This window comes from Mytilus galloprovincialis, chromosome 4 (assembly GCF_965363235.1).
Source record: "Mytilus galloprovincialis chromosome 4, xbMytGall1.hap1.1, whole genome shotgun sequence".
Taxonomy (NCBI): Eukaryota; Metazoa; Mollusca; class Bivalvia; order Mytilida; family Mytilidae; genus Mytilus; species Mytilus galloprovincialis.
This window is the reverse complement of record NC_134841.1, coordinates 27,676,339-27,698,865: the sequence shown is the minus strand read 5'-3', so window position 1 is coordinate 27,698,865 and position 22,527 is coordinate 27,676,339. Positions and strand designations below refer to the sequence as shown.

At 32.1% G+C, this 22,527-nt stretch overlaps 1 protein-coding gene across 1 annotated transcript; it reads left to right on the top strand.

Annotated features, from left to right (window-relative positions):
• The first annotated feature begins 26 nt into the window (after window positions 1-26).
• LOC143071761 (small nuclear ribonucleoprotein G-like) lies at window positions 27-22,502 on the top strand. Its single transcript, XM_076246321.1, has 4 exons — window positions 27-176; window positions 17,601-17,623; window positions 20,328-20,452; window positions 22,211-22,502. Exons 1-4 carry the CDS (start codon window positions 145-147, stop codon window positions 22,259-22,261), a joined length of 231 nt encoding a protein of 76 aa, XP_076102436.1. The 5' UTR covers window positions 27-144; the 3' UTR covers window positions 22,262-22,502.
• Window positions 22,503-22,527: the final 25 nt, after the last annotated feature.

Sequence of the window (22,527 nt, the reverse complement as noted above, 5' to 3'; positions counted from 1 at the left end):
GAGAATCCGGAAATTCTTAAATATAATATTGCCGGTATCGACTCGGTGTTTTATCGTTCGACTGTCGTTTCCGGAACGCTTTTTCCGCCATTATCTATTTTTGTTGTTTGCCGGCTCTGCCGACAATAATCCTTGTTTATCACAATGAGTAAGGCTCATCCCCCAGAATTGAAAAAGTAAGTCACGACTGAAATTATTTGTATGTGTTTCCAGGACATTTAAAGACCTCAATTACAAGACATTTCGTGATTAGTGTTGGGCGCCTCTATAATCTTAAAAAGAAATTATTTGCCTTTTACTTTTTTAGGATACTATATAGTGCATTTTGACATGTCACTTACACAGCCATGGTTTGAATAAGACTCTTGACAGGATGGATAAAAGTCGTGAAAAGGGAGGTTATTTTTTTTTATGGCAGTTTTCTGGTGTTGATAAAAGTTTTAATTTTTAACCTAGTTTTTATTATTGTTTCCAGGGACTTTTCTATTTCAATTTAAGACATTAAATTTACTACAGAATACGTTTGAACTGCATCAGTAGTATCTAAATAAGTGAAGCCTTGTTTTTTTCTAAAACTAATCACACAAATAGTCACAAATTCCATACCGCATAGTCCGATGTAAATATATAAAAGTATGAGAGACTACATGTATATTTTATCTATAACATGGCCGAAGTGCACGTGGTACAACTACAAGACCGAACTGGCTTCATTGCAGAAATGTCTTGTCTAAAAAACAAAACAGACAAATCTTAACTTGAACAGTCAGAGCTCTGACATAAACAAGTCAGAATAAAATGACTTCCATAGGTCAGATATAATTTGATGTAAGTGTTGTCTCCCTTCTTGCACTCAACAGAATATGACTTGTACAGGTCAGTTTATGTCAGACTTTAATTTATCATAAAATGACTTCCACAGGTCAGCTTTTGCACAAAATATTGTGATTTAATATCTTCATATTCTAATAAGATTTATGTCCCTTTTTAATGCATTTTGACCTAGAGAGGTGTTTGTTCTGACTTGAAGCAGTCATTACTACCACTTTGTTATCAATCTCCATAAAAATATAGTGATTACTAGTTTCGAATCAAAGAGTTTAAAAAGTGGGGCTCATCATACCTTCTTCTTTCCTTTCCAGAATCTTAACATAATATATTTATCTCATCAAATTAATACAAACAAAAACCAAAGGAGAAAAAATGGATCATACAATTTTCTGTCAATATCAAATAATTTACAAAATACAATATTGGATACATTTACTAGTACCATGACAATACTTCAAATCTTCCAAGGAAAAAATAAAGGATCTATTCTCATCCACTTTTAGCTAAATTTATCAAGAGCAAAACATTTATTATTTTAATATGTCATTGAGGTAAATACTGTTGTGCAAACTGACTCAAACAAGTCACACTATGTTCTGACTTCAAAGAGTCAGTCAAAACTAAACGTATTTCAACTTTTAAGTCTAGTACTGTCATATTGATTTAATCAAAGAGCTGAATAGCTCTGAGGGGAAAGACGGCCCTTGTTTCTATTTCATTTTTTTTGGGGGGGGGGGGGGGGGGGTTATCTTTTGATAGTCTTCATATAAAGAATGAAAAAAAGAACAGCTAGAACATGTGGAAGGTTGACACTATTGGAATCAATTGTTGTTTAATGTAATTTAGTTTCTTTAGTTTAGGATTCAATTTAGACCAATGACATCTTCCATTTAAAAGTGCACCAGTGTCCGTCAAATATCGAAATGGGCTGGAATAAACTAATTACAATTCCAATAAACATTCCCAGAGTGTTTGGGGATTTGTGTGTGATATATTGAACAATAAAAAATAACTTTAAAAAGAATATGAGTAATTATTTACAATTTATTATATAAAATTATGTTGAATTCGCAACAACTTTGACGGAATTGCGCTACCGTAATTTATGAGGTCGTATTTGAGGTCAACAACTGTCTGTAACCTATTAAAATTACGACTATTCGCGGTTACAGTATATTTCTTCACATGTCAACAAATCCATAACAGTTCTTTTTAATCACTGGATGATCATAAATATGTCAATTTTTTTATTTGAAAATCGATCTTTTCAAAACAACCGTTCTGTCAGCAATTTTGACGTTAGCAATCTTTTTTAAACACACGTGAAAAGTTGGCTATTTATAAATAACTATTCCTGCTGATTCCTGTTTTAAAAAAAAACGACCCCAAAGACTATAAATACGCATCAGGTGAACCATATATTTTTGTTGGCAGTATATTTATCAACATAAATAATTTTGCGATCGTCTTTTCTGTCAAAGTTAAGGACTGACGTCAGCAATGTTTAGCTTTGACTTTCGGTGTCATTCAGTGCAATAATAAAACAATTGCCGCTTGGTGCGCTTCAAAAATACGTCACACAACGAAATTCATGGCGGTGAATGTCAACATCAACAGGTAAGCAGGAAACTTTTTATTTTTCATTCGTCTGTCAATATTTTTTGACGTTAGCAAATAATGACGATTGAAACATGTTATTAAAAATACCATTTCTAACAGTTCCTGTAACCGATAATTTTACACATACCATCCTGTATATATTTTTAAGAAATAAACGTGCTCAAATCGCCCTGGAAGCACATAGGGAATGATTTGTGATTGCGATCGTCAAATATTGACAGATCTTAATTTTGCGATCGTCAAATTTTGACAGATCTTTATTTTGCGATCGTCAAATTTTGACAGATCTTTTTTGGCGATTGTCATATTTTGACGGACTTTACTCGTTCGTTCGTCAGAATTTGACAGAAATTCTTTTGCTATCGTTTTAATATGACAGACGGTCATTTTTCAAACAGACTAACAGAAATAAATGGTCAAAACGATGTTCTCTTTTGACAAATTTGATTGAACTTTAGGCAATCTGAAAGTAAATGGAATGTGTTCAATAATTAATAATAATTTAAATACCCTGCACAGTTGGATACCATTCGACGGAAACTTGCGTAGGGGAACCAGAATTAAATATGATAAAAAAAAAATGTATCAAGCCTCAGTGGCGGATCCAGTGGGAGTTGAAACCCCTTTGTTTGACGACCAATGCATTTGAATGGGGACAAACATGTGGTTTGAATCCCCTCTTTTTGTCCTGGGTTAGAACCCCCCCCCCCCTTTTTTTTAAATGGCTGGATCCGCCCCTGAGTCTTCAAGGCAATTAAGAATACTTAAGTAAAATGTTGGGTTCCATAATGCCTAAAATAAAATAAAGTTCTATTTGATTGATTGATGAGATGAAACACCACATTCTACTCATATACAAAAATAAGATGTGGTATGATTGCCAATGAGACAACTCTAGTGCAGAGACCAACAATGGCAACATTCTACACCTGTATATATATTTTTTAGGTAGTTAATTGACATGGGGGATCTTGTGAAAGTTAAAAGTAAATCTGCACAATATAGACAAAAACTGAAAGAAGAAAATCCATTGAAATATTTAGATTATCTAGAAAAACAGCGCCAAAGAGCCAAAACAAATAGAGACAATCTAAAAAAAGAATTAAAGAAAAAAAAACCATCTGAAGAAGCAAAAAACCAAAAACAACGACAGTTAGAACAACACAGGCAAAGGCAAACTAATTACATTGAAAGAAAGAAATCAGAGAAAAACTGGAAACCAAAGAAAAAAGAGAAACATGCAGATACGCAAACTAGAAATGCGATAAAAACTCGACAACAATACAATCGTGATAAAAAAAGATTAGAAAGAAGTAAAATGTCCTACCAAAAAACGATGTGGATAAGAAAAAAAGACCGGGAAAGGAAAGCTATAAAAAGAAAACATAAAAAGGAAGATTCTGATTCCAAGATCAATAAAAGAGGAAAACTAATGCAAAATCAGCAAGCTAATACTAATGCATTCAGTTCAAAACAGACAGAATATAACGTAACTACAAAGGTAAGGACTGCATTGCCCAGAACACCAATAAAATTTGCAAAAATTGTAAAAAATTTAGTGCAACACGCCACTCCAAGGAAGAGGAGTTCGATGGAAAGTATAGGTATCACAACTGGTAGAATTAGATTGGATGGCATCCCTACAGACCTAAATACTACTTCAGAGGGCAAAAGTGCCCTAAAAACAATTGCTAAATCCCTTGTCGATGATAGCAAACGTTTTTTGAGTAGAACATTGAAACTTAATAGAAGGACAGTTACTAGAGTTATATCAAAGTTGGGGAAAAGGAATGGTACCATAGTGGGTAAAGAGCGCATACAGAACTTTTACAAAAGAGAAGATATCGCAAGGATACTACCTCAAAAAAGATTTGCTACCAAAGATGGCCCTGGGTATGGTATGCAAATTTCCGTGAAAGCAGCTCATCTAAAATACCTGGCAGAAAATCATGCAAAGCCTGTTAGCCTTGGAAAATTTGCAGCTCTAAGACCTAAAAATGTACGTATACTTGCAGCCAGTCACAGGGAGTATTGTGCCTGTGTATACTGTGTCAACATCAGATACAAACTTTTGGTATTGAGCAGGACTGTGAAAGATTCCAGCAAAAAGAAAACATGTGAAAAGGATATTTTGGATATACTTTTATGCAGCAAATCTGACAACGAGCACTTTCACAATTTCCAGTGTATTAATGGTGAATGCTCAATATGTAGTAACTACAATAGGACACTCCAGCTGTTTTACAACGAAATCCCTGAAAATAAAGTAATGAAATGGAGTAGATGGGAAAAATCAACAGACAGCGTAACCAAAAAAGTAAAAAGAATTATAGTAACTAAATCTGGAAATAAGGAAACATTATTGAAAGAAATGGTAGAAGAAGACATCATGAAGCCAGCACAAGGAACAACATTTATTAAACACCTGCATAATGCACAATGGCAAAATAAACAATTCAGCACATTAAAAAATACTTTGCCACCAAACTGGACACTACAAATAATGGACTTTGCGAAAAATAGAGGAGTAATTTATCAGAACGAGATTAAATCAGCCTTTTTCTCTCCAGAGCAAATAACAATGCATCCCATAGTAACTTACTATCAAAGTGAAGTTGGATTGGTGAGAGACTCGGCAATCATAATTTCTGAAGATTGTATACATGATTATCACGCAGTTAGGCACTTCACTGAAATTGTAGATAGACACATTGAAGATAAAACTGGGAATGTCCCGACTCAAAAAGTAATCTTCTCTGATGGCTGCAGTAGTCAATATAAGTCTAGAGGCCCCTTTGCAGATTTATCTTTGGAAAACTCAGTTGAAATCAACAGAAATTTCTTTGGTTCCGAACATGGGAAGTCAGATTCAGATGCTGAAACAGGAGTTGTTAATAGAGCTGTTGATAGAGCTATTATAGGGAACCAGGTGATCATTAACAACGGTAAAGATATGTTCAATTACTGCAAAACAAACCTTGAATTACACGATATTCTGGGACACAGAAGTTTTTTTTTTGTAAAGAATGGGGACATTAACAGAAATAGACCAGAAACAGAGGTGAAGTCTGTACCCAATACTCGAAAGATTCACCAAGTATTAAACATTAAAGATGAGCAATATACTTTAAAGAGTAGGACCCTATCATGTTTTTGTCTGTATTGCAGACAAAAAGACTACCAACATTGTCTTAACAGGAAATACGTGTCAGAATTTACTCTACAAACTTTAACATGTTTGAAAAAAAATGAAGAAAAAAATATAGCAAAACCAAAACCTCGAAGTGCTTCATCAGATAATTTAGGAAAAAAGAAAAAGGTGCCACAGAAAATGAAAAATGAAACGAATAAAACAACAAAACAACCACTGAAAAAGGCAACTGGAAACATGAAAAAGAAAGATGAAGTCCAAAAGAAAGAAATCCTTCAGAAGAAACAAAATCCTTTGAAAACAAACTCTGATATAAAAACACAATGTGACAACACTGAAATTAAAACCACAGGAAAAGTTCAAAATAATGTGAAGGAACATATATCAGATAGGGATGCTTTATTCATACAACTGCAATTCAAATTGATAAATTGTTCATCCTTTGATGAATTCCAAGCTGAGTGCCTAAATTCATTAACACTAATAGAGGGCTTTGAAGTAAATGTCAATCCCCATATTTCAATTTTGAACCTCCGATGTGGAATAGATAAGGCAGCATTGCAACTTTTGGGAGAAGAATATTTAGCAGTAAATATGTACCCAATAGAAGTGTATGGTGATGGCAATTGCTTACCCAGATGTGGTGCAGTATTTACCGGCTTGGACCATATTGAGTTGCGGGTAAGAATAGCAATAGAAGGCATTGCCTTTGAGCATTTATACATGGATAACAAATTTTTAAGCAAGGGTTCCGGGCAATTATCTGGCAAAAACCATACATCTTTGTATGCTCAGTACTCTGATGAATTTGATCCATCCGCAGTCTTAACAACAGCTGTTGAAAGAAGGGTATATCGCAAAGAACTCATGGAAATAGTAAAACCAGGCAGATACATGGGAATTTGGCAGATGTTTTGTTTGGCATCTGTTTTAAAATCAAAAGTCAGATCAGTGTATCCCCTTTATGGCAGTGGAATGGTTCGAGAAGATCTGAACCGCATCATTTTCCCAAGAGATATTGGCGTTAGTCTTGAGAATGAAATCTGTATTATGTGGTCTCACATACATGGCTGCAATGTTGATAGAAATTTGTGGAGACCAAATCATTTTGTGGTTATACTACCTATGGACAACTCAACTCGGGAAATTGATGTTGTGATGGACTCTGAGTCAGAATCTGAAGAAAACTGGAATGTTGGAGTGGCTGAAATCCTGGACCATCTGGAGGATACTGAAGGCAAACCATTGCTTGATATTAGTCTTGAATGCTCAGGTTTGATATATATATATATATTTAACTAGGAAGAAAAACAGATCTAGGGTACATTTTGTAAACTTCAATGAGACAGCGATCCAACAACAAAACCAGTACCAAATGGGGCTTTTTATAGCTGAATACTGTGGAGTGTGGATGCATTATTATTCATGGGTTACCAATTTTTGAGGGTATCTAGGTAAAAAATGTTCACCGTGTCACAAACTTTCTATAAGGTTGTATATAGACTTTTGTTAAACCACGAAATTTGGTATCCACAGTAACTGAGTATACTGTATGGGGTTTTATCATTGTTGAAGGCTGTACATTGACCTATAATTGCCAATTTTCACTGATTTGAACTCTTGTGGATAGTTGTCTCATTGGCAATCATACCCCTATATCTCTTTTTTTTAATAAAGAGGATACAAATGCATGTCAACATGAGAAACTGTTGGAACAGAACAAATTTACAGGAACAGGTACACAAAAGACACACAACGATCAACATTAAACAATTAACACGAAAAAATATTGAACATTCATGTCTAAAAATTCATCAGGTAAACCCATGATCAGATGTAAGGAAAATCAACATATATATTTGAAAATGACCTCATGAATTGCTCAATAAGTATGGCAAGTCTTGTTCAATACTGTCTTTCAATATTTTAGCATTGGACACGTTTCTCCAAACTGCAGACAAAAAAGAAGAAGAGCAGGTCATAGTAGACAAACTTATTGTGGAAAAAGCACCACCTACTCCATGCAACAGAACAGGAAGGTACATGCAGCATATATATGCTTTTTTACTATTTTTCATTCTATTGGATAAAAGAGATCTTGAAAGATGTTTACTTATCATTATTTTATAGTCATTGTACTGAAAAAACTGTGTAAAACATCTTGCATACTCAAGTTAATAATTTTTGTTTCATGTTTACAGGCATAATGAAAACACAGAAGAGCCAAACATGGTTCAAGATGTTCCAACAAGGTATGTATAAGTGATATTCTCAAAATTGGTATACATACATGTATATGTGATAAAGAGTAAAAATTAAAAAAATATTTGTTTTTAATGAAAAAAGAAATAGCATTTATTTTAGACTCTTGCTTAATCGAATGTAATCCAACACTTTCAAAGTTTTCTCAATGTTTTTAACAGACATTTTAATAATGGTACAAACTTGGCTGTCAAGTTTGGAGATAGTATTATTCCAGCAGTAGTAAGTTGAGTTCATGAACAATTTTGTTGTTATTTCTGTTTTTGTTTTATTCACAGTACACCATGAGATGATTATTCTTGAAAATATACTGGTACACAGTGTGTAATTGAACACTGTGTCACCTCAAAAATCCTATCAATACAATCATTATCAGGGACCTGGTTCTTTACTTTCAGTATGTTATGTTTACATTACATTAGCTCTATGTCCCTTCATTTACTGTTTTGGGGTTATACACAACTTTGGTATGTCTGACAATAATCATCTTTCGTGTTCAATGTGCTATGTTGCAAGCATAAAGTTTGAAGAACACAACTTTGATGTTACTAGTTTATGTTTAAAAAAAAGCAAATTTATTCAAATGATAAGTTATACAAGTATAAGTGTAGTAGAATTATATAAATATCATATAGTTTGAAGTTTAAAAATAAAATGGATCTCTCTAAACATGCTCAACAAGTGTATATACGTATCAGTCACTGGATTATACAGAAATTTCAGTATACAAATTGTAAAGAAAAGCTTATATATTCACACCATTTTATTCTCACTACTGAATATATATATATACACACACAACTGACTATCATTTTTAAGTAGTCTTTTCAATATATTCTGTTCATTTATTTCAAATTTTGTTCTTAAAGGTTTCTGAATGGCCATGGATCCAGTACTATAAATTCTATAAAGAAGGAAAATGGACAGATGGGCAGACACAGTATACTGTGGCTGCCACAGATGTTCTTAGAACTGTGGACCCGCCGGACATTAAAATGGAAGGCCGTCGCCTTTTCTATATATTCAGTGGTAGGTATTTATCTGATAGTCATTGACGAGGCTTCTGACTTTTGAGAGCACATACATATGTTGAGGGGATAAACGAGTTTTATCTTTATGTTCACAAAATCATTGATTAATCAGTAGAGTAGCACATTACTAGATATTAACTTAACCAATGTTGTACATGTAGCAACCATAGTTCTAATGCTAGCTTTATCTATAGCAAATAAGGTGTGATAGTAAATTGCTTATTGCTTCTATGTTACTTCCTGTGTAGATAATTATAAAACAAGTGACAAATTATATATTGTGTAAATCATCAATGATATCAATTTATATAATATAGTGTTATAAATGCAAATGATTTTAGTCAATATTTTTTTTCTTTACAGGTGACGTTTTCAAGAATGGGCCCCAGCAGATCTAGATCTTGGACATGAAAAACATATATCATTAAATTGGATTCAATGCAAACTGTGTAGATCTTGTTCTGAAAAAAAATTAAAATATATACATGTATTATAGGCTAAAAACTTGTGACTATAAAAAAGAAGATGTGGTATGATAGCCAATGAGACAACTATCCCCAAAAGACCAAAATGACTCAGACATGAACAACTATAGGTCACCGTACGGCCTTCAACAATGAGCAAAGCCCATACCGCATAGTCAGCTATAAAAGGCCCCGATAAGACAATGCAAAACAATTCAAACGAGAAAACTAACGGCCTTATTTATGTACTTGATATTCATTTTAATAGTAATCAGTGATTGTGAGGAAGATTTGACCAACACTTAACAAGCTTTTTCAGACCAGTTGCTCTTTTCACAAAAGTCTTACGACTAAAATTGATTTTCAGTTATACTGAAACGTTAAAGATTTAGAAGTACTTTTTCAAGTAAGATTTTTCTGTGAAATGAGTTGCAGAAACATCTTTAATACAGTACTAGCAAATTAAGTTATTTTATTCCATGATATAAAGAACGAAAAATGGACTTCATGAAAAAAAAAGGGGAGTGTCTTGCAAGAAGAAGACCCTGCTTAACCTTCCTGTGCATCTGAGGCCACCCAATTTTTACAGGGTCTTTGTCTTCAGCTCTTTAGTATTGAGTGTCAATTGTTTGTTGTTGTATATTTTCATTGTCCCTGAGATTGTCTTTGCTCTTTGTTTTTCCTATCAATCGTTTGATTGCTTTACACCGCCTCAGCATAACCTTCTTTTTGACACTTCGGCTGTGAATTTTATGCTTGCGAATAGCATTTTGTACCTCTTTTATGTTAACAAAGAGCATTCCGTAAAATATTAGGATAGCAAATATCAATCTGTCAACATTTTATGTTATTGAATATTGTTCTCTCAGAACTTTAAGTTAGCAAAAAATATTCCGTCAAAATTTTATGTTAGCAACTTTTTGTCCGTCAAATGCTGACATTAGCACTGCATTTGTCAGTCAAAAAATGACATTAGCAATATACAAAAATCAATTTTTTTCTCTTGTAATAAAATCTCTATTTATGATGGATTGCTATATAGCTTATCTATAGAAGTAAAAACAAACTTTACTCAACTTTAAGCAAAACTATCAGAGTTTAATGGCATAAATGTTCATTTATATTTGTTGCTAATGTCATAAATTCTGTCAAAATGTCTGTCAAAAATGACATTAGGAACAATTTTTTTTAATTTGTTAAATAAAAGATTATTATTAGGGGAATAAATTTTCTTTTTGTATATTTTGATTGTGTACCTTATTTTCTACTAATTTGCCAAAAAAAATAGTAAAAAAGAGTTAACAAAAAAAAAATTTTCAAAGTAGTTGTTGGTGCACTTTTAAATGGAAGATGTCCAATGGAAGAGATCTGCATCTTCTAAATCTAAACATTCAATTAAAGTTGATAGTTGATTATCTAAAATTCAACTAGTTGAATTATGTCATTTAACAACAACTACAATTATTTTTGAAATCTTAATAGTGTACGACTGAACTGAAGGCTAGGGCCATTTTCCATTTTTTGTGACAGTACTCTTAAAATTTTTAATTTTTTTCTTAAGAAAGTTAGGACTGAAAAATCTATTCAGTTTTAAATTTCCATTGATAAAGTTCCCAGTTATATCTCTCATCACAGGGATACAGGTACTAATAAAAATAACAATATGATTGATGTAAACTGTGTGAAGCTTGTTTCCAAATCCTACATTTTGAAATATTTGTAAAATTTCATGAATAAATAGGTTTAAACTACAAAATGCAACTTTTGTAATTTTTTTGTAACTATTACAATGATTATGTTGGTACACAAAATTTAGTTTTAATGAAAGACTACTTATCATATACTAAATGTCACATTTTAAGTGTTTATTTTAGTGGATAATTAGCTGATAAATTGAGGTGCTCCTGAATTGGAGGAAGATTCTCAAAACAGAGTTTTACAGAAAAAAATGGAAAAGATCGTTTCTCTCCCCGATCTCATGTAGCCCCTCGGACTTCCTGTTTACTTTGAAAGTTGTTGACCTACAAATTAAAGTATTGCATGTTGATGTTTAAATCATCTACAGCAAACATCATTATGTTTAAATTTAACAAATACTTTTTTTTAATAAGTGCACAATCTTTGAGAATGATTTAAATAACCAGTGAAGGATATCCCTGCTTATGCGTAGTGTGGCATTCCAACAATGACGTCACTATAAAACATAATGTAGGTTGGATATATTTAGAATATCTCGTCATACTGATTTTTCCGGATTGTAAAAGAAACGTAAATAGTGTAAAGGAGAGCTCGATATACGATAATTTCGAGAGAAACAGAAGGGAAATGTGTAAAAAAGTGTTTAAAGTCATTGTGTCTCCCCATCTCATCATTCTTAGTAAGTTTGTTGGGGGGTTTTACACACTATAAAAACAAAATGAATGATGTGAGGGAATGTCACTCTGGTCAACCCCATTGGGGATTGACGGCTTGAAGCCGTCTTCCCCAAAAATGTATGGGAAAGCCAGATATAGGACAGAGGAAATATTAAAGGTCCCCTAAAGTCACAATGAGGACTATAAAAAAAAATATTTGGTATATTCAATATTTAAATGCATTTTCTTTTAAACAGGTTAAATCATGTTTTGACTTAAAACAGTCAGTCCAAAACTAAATTTATTGAAATTTTTAGAGTGGGGTACTGACATATGATATTAAATGAAAGTATGGGAACGTCAGAATATAAGAAATATATGTAAGATCCCCTAAAATAGATAACCATTTGACTTAATTGTTTCTAAACATTTATCAAATAAATTCACAAATGGAAGATTCAGAAGCAGGGCTTAAAGGAAGTACACCTAGCTTTGATTGGAAAATTTGTTCTGCAATCTGACTTGAACAGGTCAAATCATGTTCAGACAAATTGACTTAAACAGGTCAAATGGGCATGTTCAGACAAATTGACTTAAACAGGTCAAATCATGTTCTGACTTAAAAGAGTCTGTCAAAAACTAAATGGCTTGCAAAGTTCTGTAAAAGTTGGGCATTATCATGATGGTGATGTGATTGTTAGAATGTATGGATACAAGTAGGAAAAAAAATCACAAAAAATTAAGTCACAATTATAAGAACTATATAAAAGATAATTTGCCAATTTTGGTATATTTTTGATATCTTAATATTTCATTGAGGTAAATCCTGTTGTGCAAACTGACTTGAACAAGTCACATTATGTTCTGACTTCAAGGAGTCAGTAAAAAACTATACTTAACTTTAATTAAGTATTGCAACTTTAAGTCTGGGATTGTCATATGCATTTAAGAATGTATAAGAAACTCAGATAAAAGAAACCCAATAATAAAGTCACAAAAATGTGGACTATAAAAAAGTGTATTTGGTATACTATTATTTAATACTCAAATGTATTTTGTTAACAAATTTCTTCAAATTATTTTAAAATTTTATTTCTGTATTTCCATGACTTTTTTTCTGTTAAATTAACATTTGGAACTTTCGGTTTTAAAAAAACATTATTTTAAAAACCATTTGACTGAATTGTTTCTTAAAAAAAATTATGAATTAATTAACTCAACAGTAGCAGATTCAGATATGGAGGGGGCTTAAAGGAAGAAGACTTAGTTTTGATTGGACATTTTTTTTTCTGTCAACTGACTTTAACAGGTCAAATCGTGTTCTGACTTCAAAGAGTCAGTCCCAACTAAACTTATTTCAACTTTTAAGTTTAGTTTTTTCATATTGATTTAAAAATGTAGGGAAAAGCCAGATAAAAGACAGAGGAAATAAGGTCCCCATACGGCGCAGTAATGAGGACTATAAAAAAGTTTATTTTGCATATTCAATATTTAAATGTATTTTGTTTTAAACCGGTCAAATTATGTTCTGACTTCAAAGAGTCAGTCAAAAACTTCACTTTAGCTAATTATTACAACTTTTTAGTCTGGCATTGTCATATGCATTTAAGAATGTATGGGAAAATCAGATAAAAGACACCCAATAATAAAGTCACAATAATGAGGACTATAAAAAAATGTGTTTGGTATATTTTATATTCAAATATATTTTGTTTACAAATTTCATCAAATCATCTTTAAATTTTATTATATTTCTGTATTTTCATGACCTTTCTTTTCTGTTAAGTTAACACATGGAACTTTTGGTTGTAAAATATATTATTTTAAACCATTTGACTGAATTGTTTCTAATAAACTCATCAATAAATTAACTCAACAGTAGCAGATTCAGATAAGGGGGAAAGGGGGGGGGGGGGGGGGGGGAGGGGGGGCATAGAAGAAGAAGACCTAGTTTTGATTGGATTTAATTTTCTCTGTAAACTGACTGTAACAGGTCAAATCATGTTCTGACTTCAAAGAGTCCGTCAAAACTAAACTTATGTCAACTTTTAAGTCTAGGATTTTCATATTGATTTTGAAATGTATGGGAAACCAGATAAAAGACTGATGAAATAAGGTCTCCTCAAGTCACAATATTGAGGACTATAAAAAAAATGTATTTGGTATATTTTATATTCAAATGTATTTTTTTTAACAAATTTCATCAAATTTATATCTTAAAAATTTATTTTATTTCTGTATTTTCATGACTTTTTTTTCTGTTAAGTTAACATATAGAACTTTTGGTTGTAAAAAACATTATTCTAAAAAAACATTTGATTAACTCAACAGTAACAGATTCAGATAAGGAGAAAAAGGGGGGGCTAAGATGAAGAAACCTAGTTTGATCGGATTTTTTTTTCTGTAAACTGACTTAAACAGGTCAAATCATGTTCTGTTAAAAAAATGTTGAGGAGAAAATACTTAGAAAATCAGACTAAGTTTGGTGACTTTGTTGTCCTTCAAGAAGTGGTACATATAATACATAATATTTTCACTACAACTATCTATTGGGTGTTTTTTAAATAGATTTTTTAGCAACATTTATAACTTTGTAATTTATGTTCAATTGTACACTTGTTATTCTTAATATATATTTTTTTGGGAACAAAATCTTGTCAGGGTTTCTTATGGTACTAGCATGACAAGAGCATTCATATTCTAAAATACTCTAAACATTAAAAACAAGTCAGTATCTTCAGATCATTCTGAGTCTTTCTGGCCTTATTAAATTAAAGTCAGAACATTCAGACTTTCATAAGTCAGAACATTCAGACTTTCATAAGTCAGAACATTCAGACTTTTATAAGTCAGAACATACTGACTTCCAATGTTCTTCTCACTTCTGTAGAAACAAAGACTATCTATATTTCAAATAAAAGGTTAATGCTTTATGTGGCTAAGCATCTGGGGTAAGAATTATAGATGTGTAGCTTCATAGGAAAACATATATGCCATATAATTAGGGATTGACCCTGTATGTCATTCAAATCTTCTTGAAATGACGAACAGGAATATTATATGGTTTAGGGGTGGTGATCCAGACCATTTCAAAAAGGGGGATGGGGATGACCCCATGGACTTTCCCTTTATTTCATTTGATTCGTTGTATTGTCCCATATAATAATATATAGGCTTAAGGGGTGGGGATCTCAACCGTTTACAAGTTTTCAAACATGAGGGGGTGGGGTGACCAAGGGACTTCCCCTATATTGCATTGGGTTTGTTTTATTTTCCCATACAAGAATATATATGGTTTAGGAGTGGGGATCTCGACCGTTTACAAAATATAAGAACATTCGCAAATGGCAGGAGAGGGGGTAAACCCAGAGACTAGCCCGGTATATTTCATTCAAATCAATTTGACATTATAAAAAGGAATATATATGGTTTACAGGTGGGGATCTCGACCATTTTCAAGATATAAGATCATTCTCAAATGACAAGGGGTGGGGCGACCCATAGAGACTAGCCTGGTATATTTCATTATACTTTACAGAGAGAACAAATTGAGTTTAGGGGGTAGGGATTTCGACTGTTCAACATTGTCAAATGACAGGGGTAGGATGATCCCTGGAGACTTACCCTACATTTCATTTGATTTGTTTTTAATATCATATTCCATGTTCATAACTGAAAACCCGTTTTGTGAATCTCTTTAATAATGTTCTCAAGTTAAAATCATTTTTAAAATAAAAAAATATTAAAATATTTTGGTTCTTTAGTTAAACCCTCCCTTCCCTTTTCCTTTATTAAAATTATTCCGATTTCATTTCATTTTCATTAATATCAATATTCAAAAGATCGTTTTTCTCATTGGGAGAAACGAAAAAACAAATATATTTATAAGCCGCAAATTCGGAAAGGTTAAAAAGTCAATACATGATTGAGTTTAAAAATAGAAAAATCACGTGATGATGTTCAGCTCGAAGCAATAATTTTACTTTTAAAATTGCACTGACTGGTTATTAATGTTAATACTGTTTAAGACAACACGAGTTGTCTCCCGAAAATAACAGTTCATTATCATAACAACATTTTCTGACCTGAACAAGTCAGAATTGTCAGACACCAGGTCATCTCAAAGGCCACGCGTCCGTATTTACAGGTCACGCGCCTTCATGAAACAGCAACAAAATCACTTGCAAAGACCTTCTTTACACGCAAAAAATATTAAAATGGCCATGAAAATACGGAGGTAATATGTATTACCTTCTGAAAATGACCACATTGGCCTAGATTTTCACTAAAAAAACGTAAATAATCACTATATTTTCAATAACTTCTCGTTCGAGAAACTCCCAAAACAACGACTCTCAAACACGTGATCTCTCGCAAAAAACCACGTGATCGTATGTGTCTTAGATCGGCGGCAAATTCAAAATATCTTCTGGTTTGACGGACTCGATGGAAAACTACGCAAAACAAAAATTGACCCATGCAGGTCAGAATTTCAAAACATTTTCTGACTTGAAGAAGTCATTTTATTCTGACTTGTTTATGTCAGAGCTCTGACTGTTGAAAACGTGACATAATGATAACCAAGAAAAGATAACTCTTATGAAATTCTCGATCTATGTTGGAGGAGAGGAACGCCTACTGAAAAAGGAAAACACATGTTGGTTTATTTCTAAGTGAAATTCAAGTGTTACAACAATAATTCTAACGAGATGGGAAGGATTATTATGACAAAATGTATGTTGTAACAAACCAACTTCTTTTACTATAAGTAGTCAGAGCTCAGACATAAATAATAATAAATGCATTTTTGACTTGCTGTAAGTAAAAAAAAAAATGACTTGTTTATGTCTGAGCTCTAGTGATGAGTTATCTTTTCTTGTTTTGTGTGACATCACGACCAGATTCAATCTGGGCAATGGCTGAACAAAATAGGCGGAAAATGAATATAAATGGAAATAATCTATGCCGTTACAGTCTTCACGCTGAACTGCCAAATCTACAGGCCCGCAGCTCAATTTTTGAAAAGTTTTAGTTAGATTCTATTGGCCTGTAAGTCTGATTTTTACAGGCCCGAGAGCAATTTTACCAGCCTGGGCTGCCTGGGCTGCCACTCAGCGTGAAGACTGCCGTTATGGTACGCACTACCAAAATATTAAAAAAAAACATAAGGACCTAGAGTTAAGAGCTACGTATATACGGTTCCACAGCTAGGGTAAAATGTGAACTAAACTATGCACCAAAATAAATTGGTTTATTATATACTTAGTAGTAAATACAGATAAATTGTATGTGTAATACAATCAATGGCAAGCGTGCTGTATCAGCCACCCGTGATGATATCGATATCAGCACGGTTGCAAAAAGCTTTATCACACCTTTAATCTGATGGCGTCACGTCATCGATTGCAGTCACTGTTCAAAGGCTTTATCAAAACCCTAATCTGTATGACGTCATGTCAAACCTAATTTTATAATCTGTATGACGTCATTTCAATCCTCCTTATCTGTATGACGTCATGTCACATAAAAAACATCTACTTGAGATATATGTATATAATAAAGTGTATATGATATGGCTTTTTCAATATCACACAGAGCTCTTGGGATTATATTGGTGTCTCGGGTTGATACGGATGCGATATTGAAAAAGCCATATGATATTCTCTATTTACAGCATTCTTGGTCTGAGATTTGCTGCTGAATTGGTATTCAAAATTCAGATGGTCCAATTTCAAGCTGCTTGGTATGAAACAAAATTTTTTCAAGTCTTGAATGAATACAGTTTCTCAGTCATATTTTTGTTGATATTTGCAAATACCTTTGTACACAGAATGTAAACTTGTAAATGTACAAAAATGTATAATTATATGATGTTCCTTTATTTCAGGTTCATGGAAAAGAGAGTTTGCTGTAAGTAGCCAACAAGATTTATGACTTGAAAATTTGATGCTTGCATGCAATTGTTCATAACTATCTCTAGCTATAAATCAAGGTTTATTGGCCATTGTAACATGTCTGTAATCTCCAGGGTTGTCAAAAACTCGGGTTTTATGAGTATTGCTAATCTCTGTATCATGCATTCCTGTCAGAGACCAGATTTTTATTTCTGACTCCAATTTTTTCTCTGCATTTATATACTGAACCTACTGAATGTACATTGACATAAATCAGTAGTTATCTGATCATGAAGGGATGAAATAGAAGAGCAAAATGGATTTTTCACAAAAACATGAGGCCAGGGTTTTTTAATTTGTTGGTTTACAGATTTTACCCATGAAAAAGTCGGGTCGGTCGGTCGGAAAAAAAAAAAAAAATATCTTTCAAGCACATGCACTTGTCTCGGAATTTTTTTCCCTATATACCTTAATATTATAGGATTTTATTTCTGAGACAAGTGCCTGTGCTTTCAAGACAGAAATATATGCAAAATAAATATATATTTTACCTTTCTAACAATATATTTGTTATGCTATTTTGTCATCATTTCTTAGATTTTAGTTCGATGAAATCAGCTGTCACAAATATCGCATGACATTCTAAAAATTTCCCATAAACAAAAGGGGGGGTTGCATCATCATTTCACAAACATGAAAAACAGATTCGCGTAGCTCTTAATCAATTCCAGAAAACTGATAAAGAAAAAAAATGTAAAAAGTTTGTACGAAAATAAGTTTCAACACGTGTCAAAAAAACGTAATAGACTTGTCCACTGGAGAAAACAAGAATATCGGGTTAATCTGTTGTCATACATTCCTGTTTTTTTACAAATGGACGATATTTTTTTATTATCTATGAAACAAAAAAATTCCAAATGATTATTTAATATTCAGTACTTTAACTTGACGTTTCACCTGTCCACATTTGGACAAGTCTGTTTCTATCAGATGATGCATCTTACGGACTGATGAAAAATATTGGAAACGAACTTATTGTGTAATTGGTTTTAAACACAGGTTTCAATTCGCAAAATTATTTGTGCAAACATCATTTCAAGGTCAGTTATAATTGATTCGTCTATTTTTAGAAACGTAAACTGGAAGTTTTATTTTTTCACTACAGAAAATGCTATCAAATTCGTTAGTGATAAATGCATTTCATTTCATAAAAAATTAAAAAATCCAAGCCTAATATATTAAATAAAATAAAAACTGCTGGCCGGGCCTTAATAATATTCATATGTACAGATATGGGGAGACCCAACAATCGCTACTAGGCTTGAAGAATTTGAAATTGAAAAAAAATATTGAAATAACAATAGAGTGTGAAAGTACGTACATGAATTTATTTTTCATGTATCAAGTTTTAATTCAACATTTAGGAAAAGATTCATTCAGGTGAACAAAAGCGGATGTTATTCCACAAATATTGTTCAAAATATACATGTATAACTTTATAAAGAGTTAGGCCAAATAAAAATATGTGTGGTTCCTGTAACCCGACCGACCCTAGAACTTTTTTTTTCATTTCTGAAAAATAAATTTTTAAACGATCAAATTTTGAGGATTGTGAATTAAAATAATTAAATTCCTAGATTTCTGTCATCTGAATTTCCATCATGAGTATCTGTTATGACTAAAATGCAAATTCATAACAGAATGCAAGAAAATTAACTAAAAACGTATCATGACTGTTTATTGTCGAGCCTTCGACTTTAGTCGAAAAAGCGAGACTAAGCGATCCTACTTTCCGTCGGCGTCCACAAATATTCACTCTGTGGTTAAAGTTTTTGAAATTTTAATAACTTTCTTAAACTATACTGAATTTCTACCAAACTTGGACAGAAGCTTGTTTATGATCATAAGAAAGTATCCAGAAGTAAATTTTGTAAAAATAAAATTCCATTTTTTCCGTATTTTACTTATAAATGGACTTAGTTTTTCTGCGAGGAAACATTACATTCACTCTGTGGTTAAAGTTTTAAAAATTTTAATAACTTTCATAAACTATCCTTGATTTGTACCAAACTTGGACAGAAGCTTGTTCATGATTATAAGATAGTATCAAGAAGAAAATTTTGTAAAAATAAATTTCCACTTTTCCGTATTTTACTTATAAATGGACTTATTTTTTTTGCCAGAAACAAAACATTCACTCTGTGGTTTAAGTTTTTAAAATTTTTATAATGTTCTTAAACTATCCTGGATTTCTACCAAACTTAGACAAAAGCTTGTTTCTGATCATAAGATATTATTCAGAAGTAAATTTGTAAAAAAAAAATTCACTTTTTCCGTATTTTACTTATAAATGGACTTAGTTTTTCTTCCAGTTAACATTACATACAGTCTGCAGTTAGTTTATAAAACATTTATTAGATTCATAAACTATCCTGGATTTTTTACCAAACTTGGAAGCTTCTTTCAATCAAAAGACAGTATCGAGAGGGAAATTTTTATTGATGTTTTTCCTCATTTTTGTTGAGTCTGCCATTAACAGCAAAAGTAGGCGAGACACTGGGTTCTGTGGAACCCTTACGAATTTTTTTACAACCAAACACCGTTATATCATTCAAATCATATTGGCATGACAAAATTTAATTGATATGGTTAAGGGTTGGGGATCTTGGCCAATAACAATATATTTTAACATTCTGTAGATTAAAATTTTATTTTTTTAGTGAAGTTGAATGGTGGTCGTCAAATATCAGGAACATTGAGAGGTTTTGACCCTTTTATGAACTTGGTAGTAGATGAGAGTGTAGAAGAAACTAAAGCTGGGGATAGAAATACTATTGGCATGGTGGTAAGTGTGAAAATATATCCTAAATGAATTATTTCTTTCAGTATATTTGTAAGGAAATAAAAAAAAAAAATGATATATACTTTTGAAATTAATTGCTTTAGTTACAAAACATATACTTTCTATGCTTTGACTGGCCATGGAGTCTGTCTGTAAACTTTCAACAAATTATCTCCTCTGTAAACGAACTTTGCTTAAATGATTCATATGAAATGTTTAATTTAGTTTTTTTGGGGAAGACGGCTTCAAGCCGTCAATCCCCAATGGGGTTGACCAGAGTGACATTCCCTCGCATCATTCATTTTGTTTTTATAGTGTGGAAAACCCCCCAACAAATCTTACTGAGAATGATGAGATGGGGAGACACAAATGAATAAATTGACTTTAAACACTTTTTTACACATTTCCCTTCTGTTTCTCTCGAAATTATCGTATATTGAGCTCTCCTTTACACTATTTACGTTTCTTTTACAATCCGGAAAAATCAGTATGACGAGATATTCTAAATATATCCAACCTACATTATATTTTATAGTGACGTCATTGTTGGAATGCCACACTACGCATAAGCAGGGATATCCTTCACTGGTTATTTAAATCATTCTCAAAGATTGTGCACTTATTAAAAAATAGTATTTGTTAAATTTAAACATAATGATGTTTACTGTAGATGATTCAAACATCAACATGCAATACTTTTATTTGTAGGTCAACAACTTTCAAATTAAACAGGAAGTCCGAGGGGCTACATGAGATCGGGGAGAGAAACGATCTTTTCCATTTTGTAAAACTCTGTTTTGAGAATCTTCCTCCAATTCAGGAGCACCTCAATTTATGATTTAATTATCCACTAAAATAAACACTTAAAATATGACATTTAGTATATGATAAGTAGTCTTCCATTAAAACTAAATTTTGTGTACCAACATAATCATTGTAATAGTTACAAAAAAAATTACAAATGTTGCATTTTGTAGTTTAAACCTATTTATTCATGAAATTTTACAAATATTTCAAAATGTAGGATTTGGAAACAAGCTTCACACAGTTTACATCAATCATATTGTTATTTTTATTAGTACCTGTATCCCTGTGATGAGAGATGAAACTGGGAACTTTATCAATGGAAATTTAAAACTGAATAGATTTTTCAGTCCTAACTTTCTTTAGAAAAAAATTTAAAATCTTAAGAGTACTGTCACAAAAAATGGAAAATGGCCCTAGCCTGCAGTTCAGTCGTACACTATTAAGATTTCAAAAATAATTGTAGTTGTTGTTATTTGACAGAATTCAACTAGTTGAATTTTAGATAATTAACTATCAACTTTAACTGAATGTTTAGATTTAGAAGATGCAGATCTCTTCCATTGGTCTAAATTGAATCCTAAACTAAAGAGACGAAATTACATTAAACAACAATTGATTCCAATAGTGTCAACCTTCCACATGTTCTAGCTGTTCTTTTTTTTTTCATTCTTTATATGAAGACAATAAAAAAATAACCCCCCCCCCCCCCCCAAAAAAAAATGAAATAGAAACAAGGGCCGTCTTTCCCCTCAGAGCTGAATAGCTCTTTGATTCTTCTTTCTGGCTTAATCGGAAAAAATACATTTATTTATTACAGAATGGTAAAATACAAGTATAAATTGACGCATATTTTCAAAGTTGATGTTTAAGCAATTTAACCTCCCCCCTTTTATTTAGTTTAAAAATACTTTAAATAGTTTGACTGTAATATAATCCTTTTTCATCTTGTTGCAGGTTGTTAGAGGGAACAGTATCATACTGTTAGAGGCCTTGGAGAGGATATGATGTCTGATGTAAATATTGTGAGAAAGACCAGAGTGGAAACATTATACATACTGATCATCTTTATCATTCATTTTGACATTGTAAATCATTTATGAAGTCACGAGAAAAGTTCTGCTCTATTATTTTTATTTGCAATCATGATGGTACATTTTCATTTAATACATGTATTTGGTTAACTGTAATCATGGACATGATGTTTCATTTTTTTATGACACAGTAATAAAAGAATATTTGTTGTTAATTGTATTTATTCATAAACTGCTTTC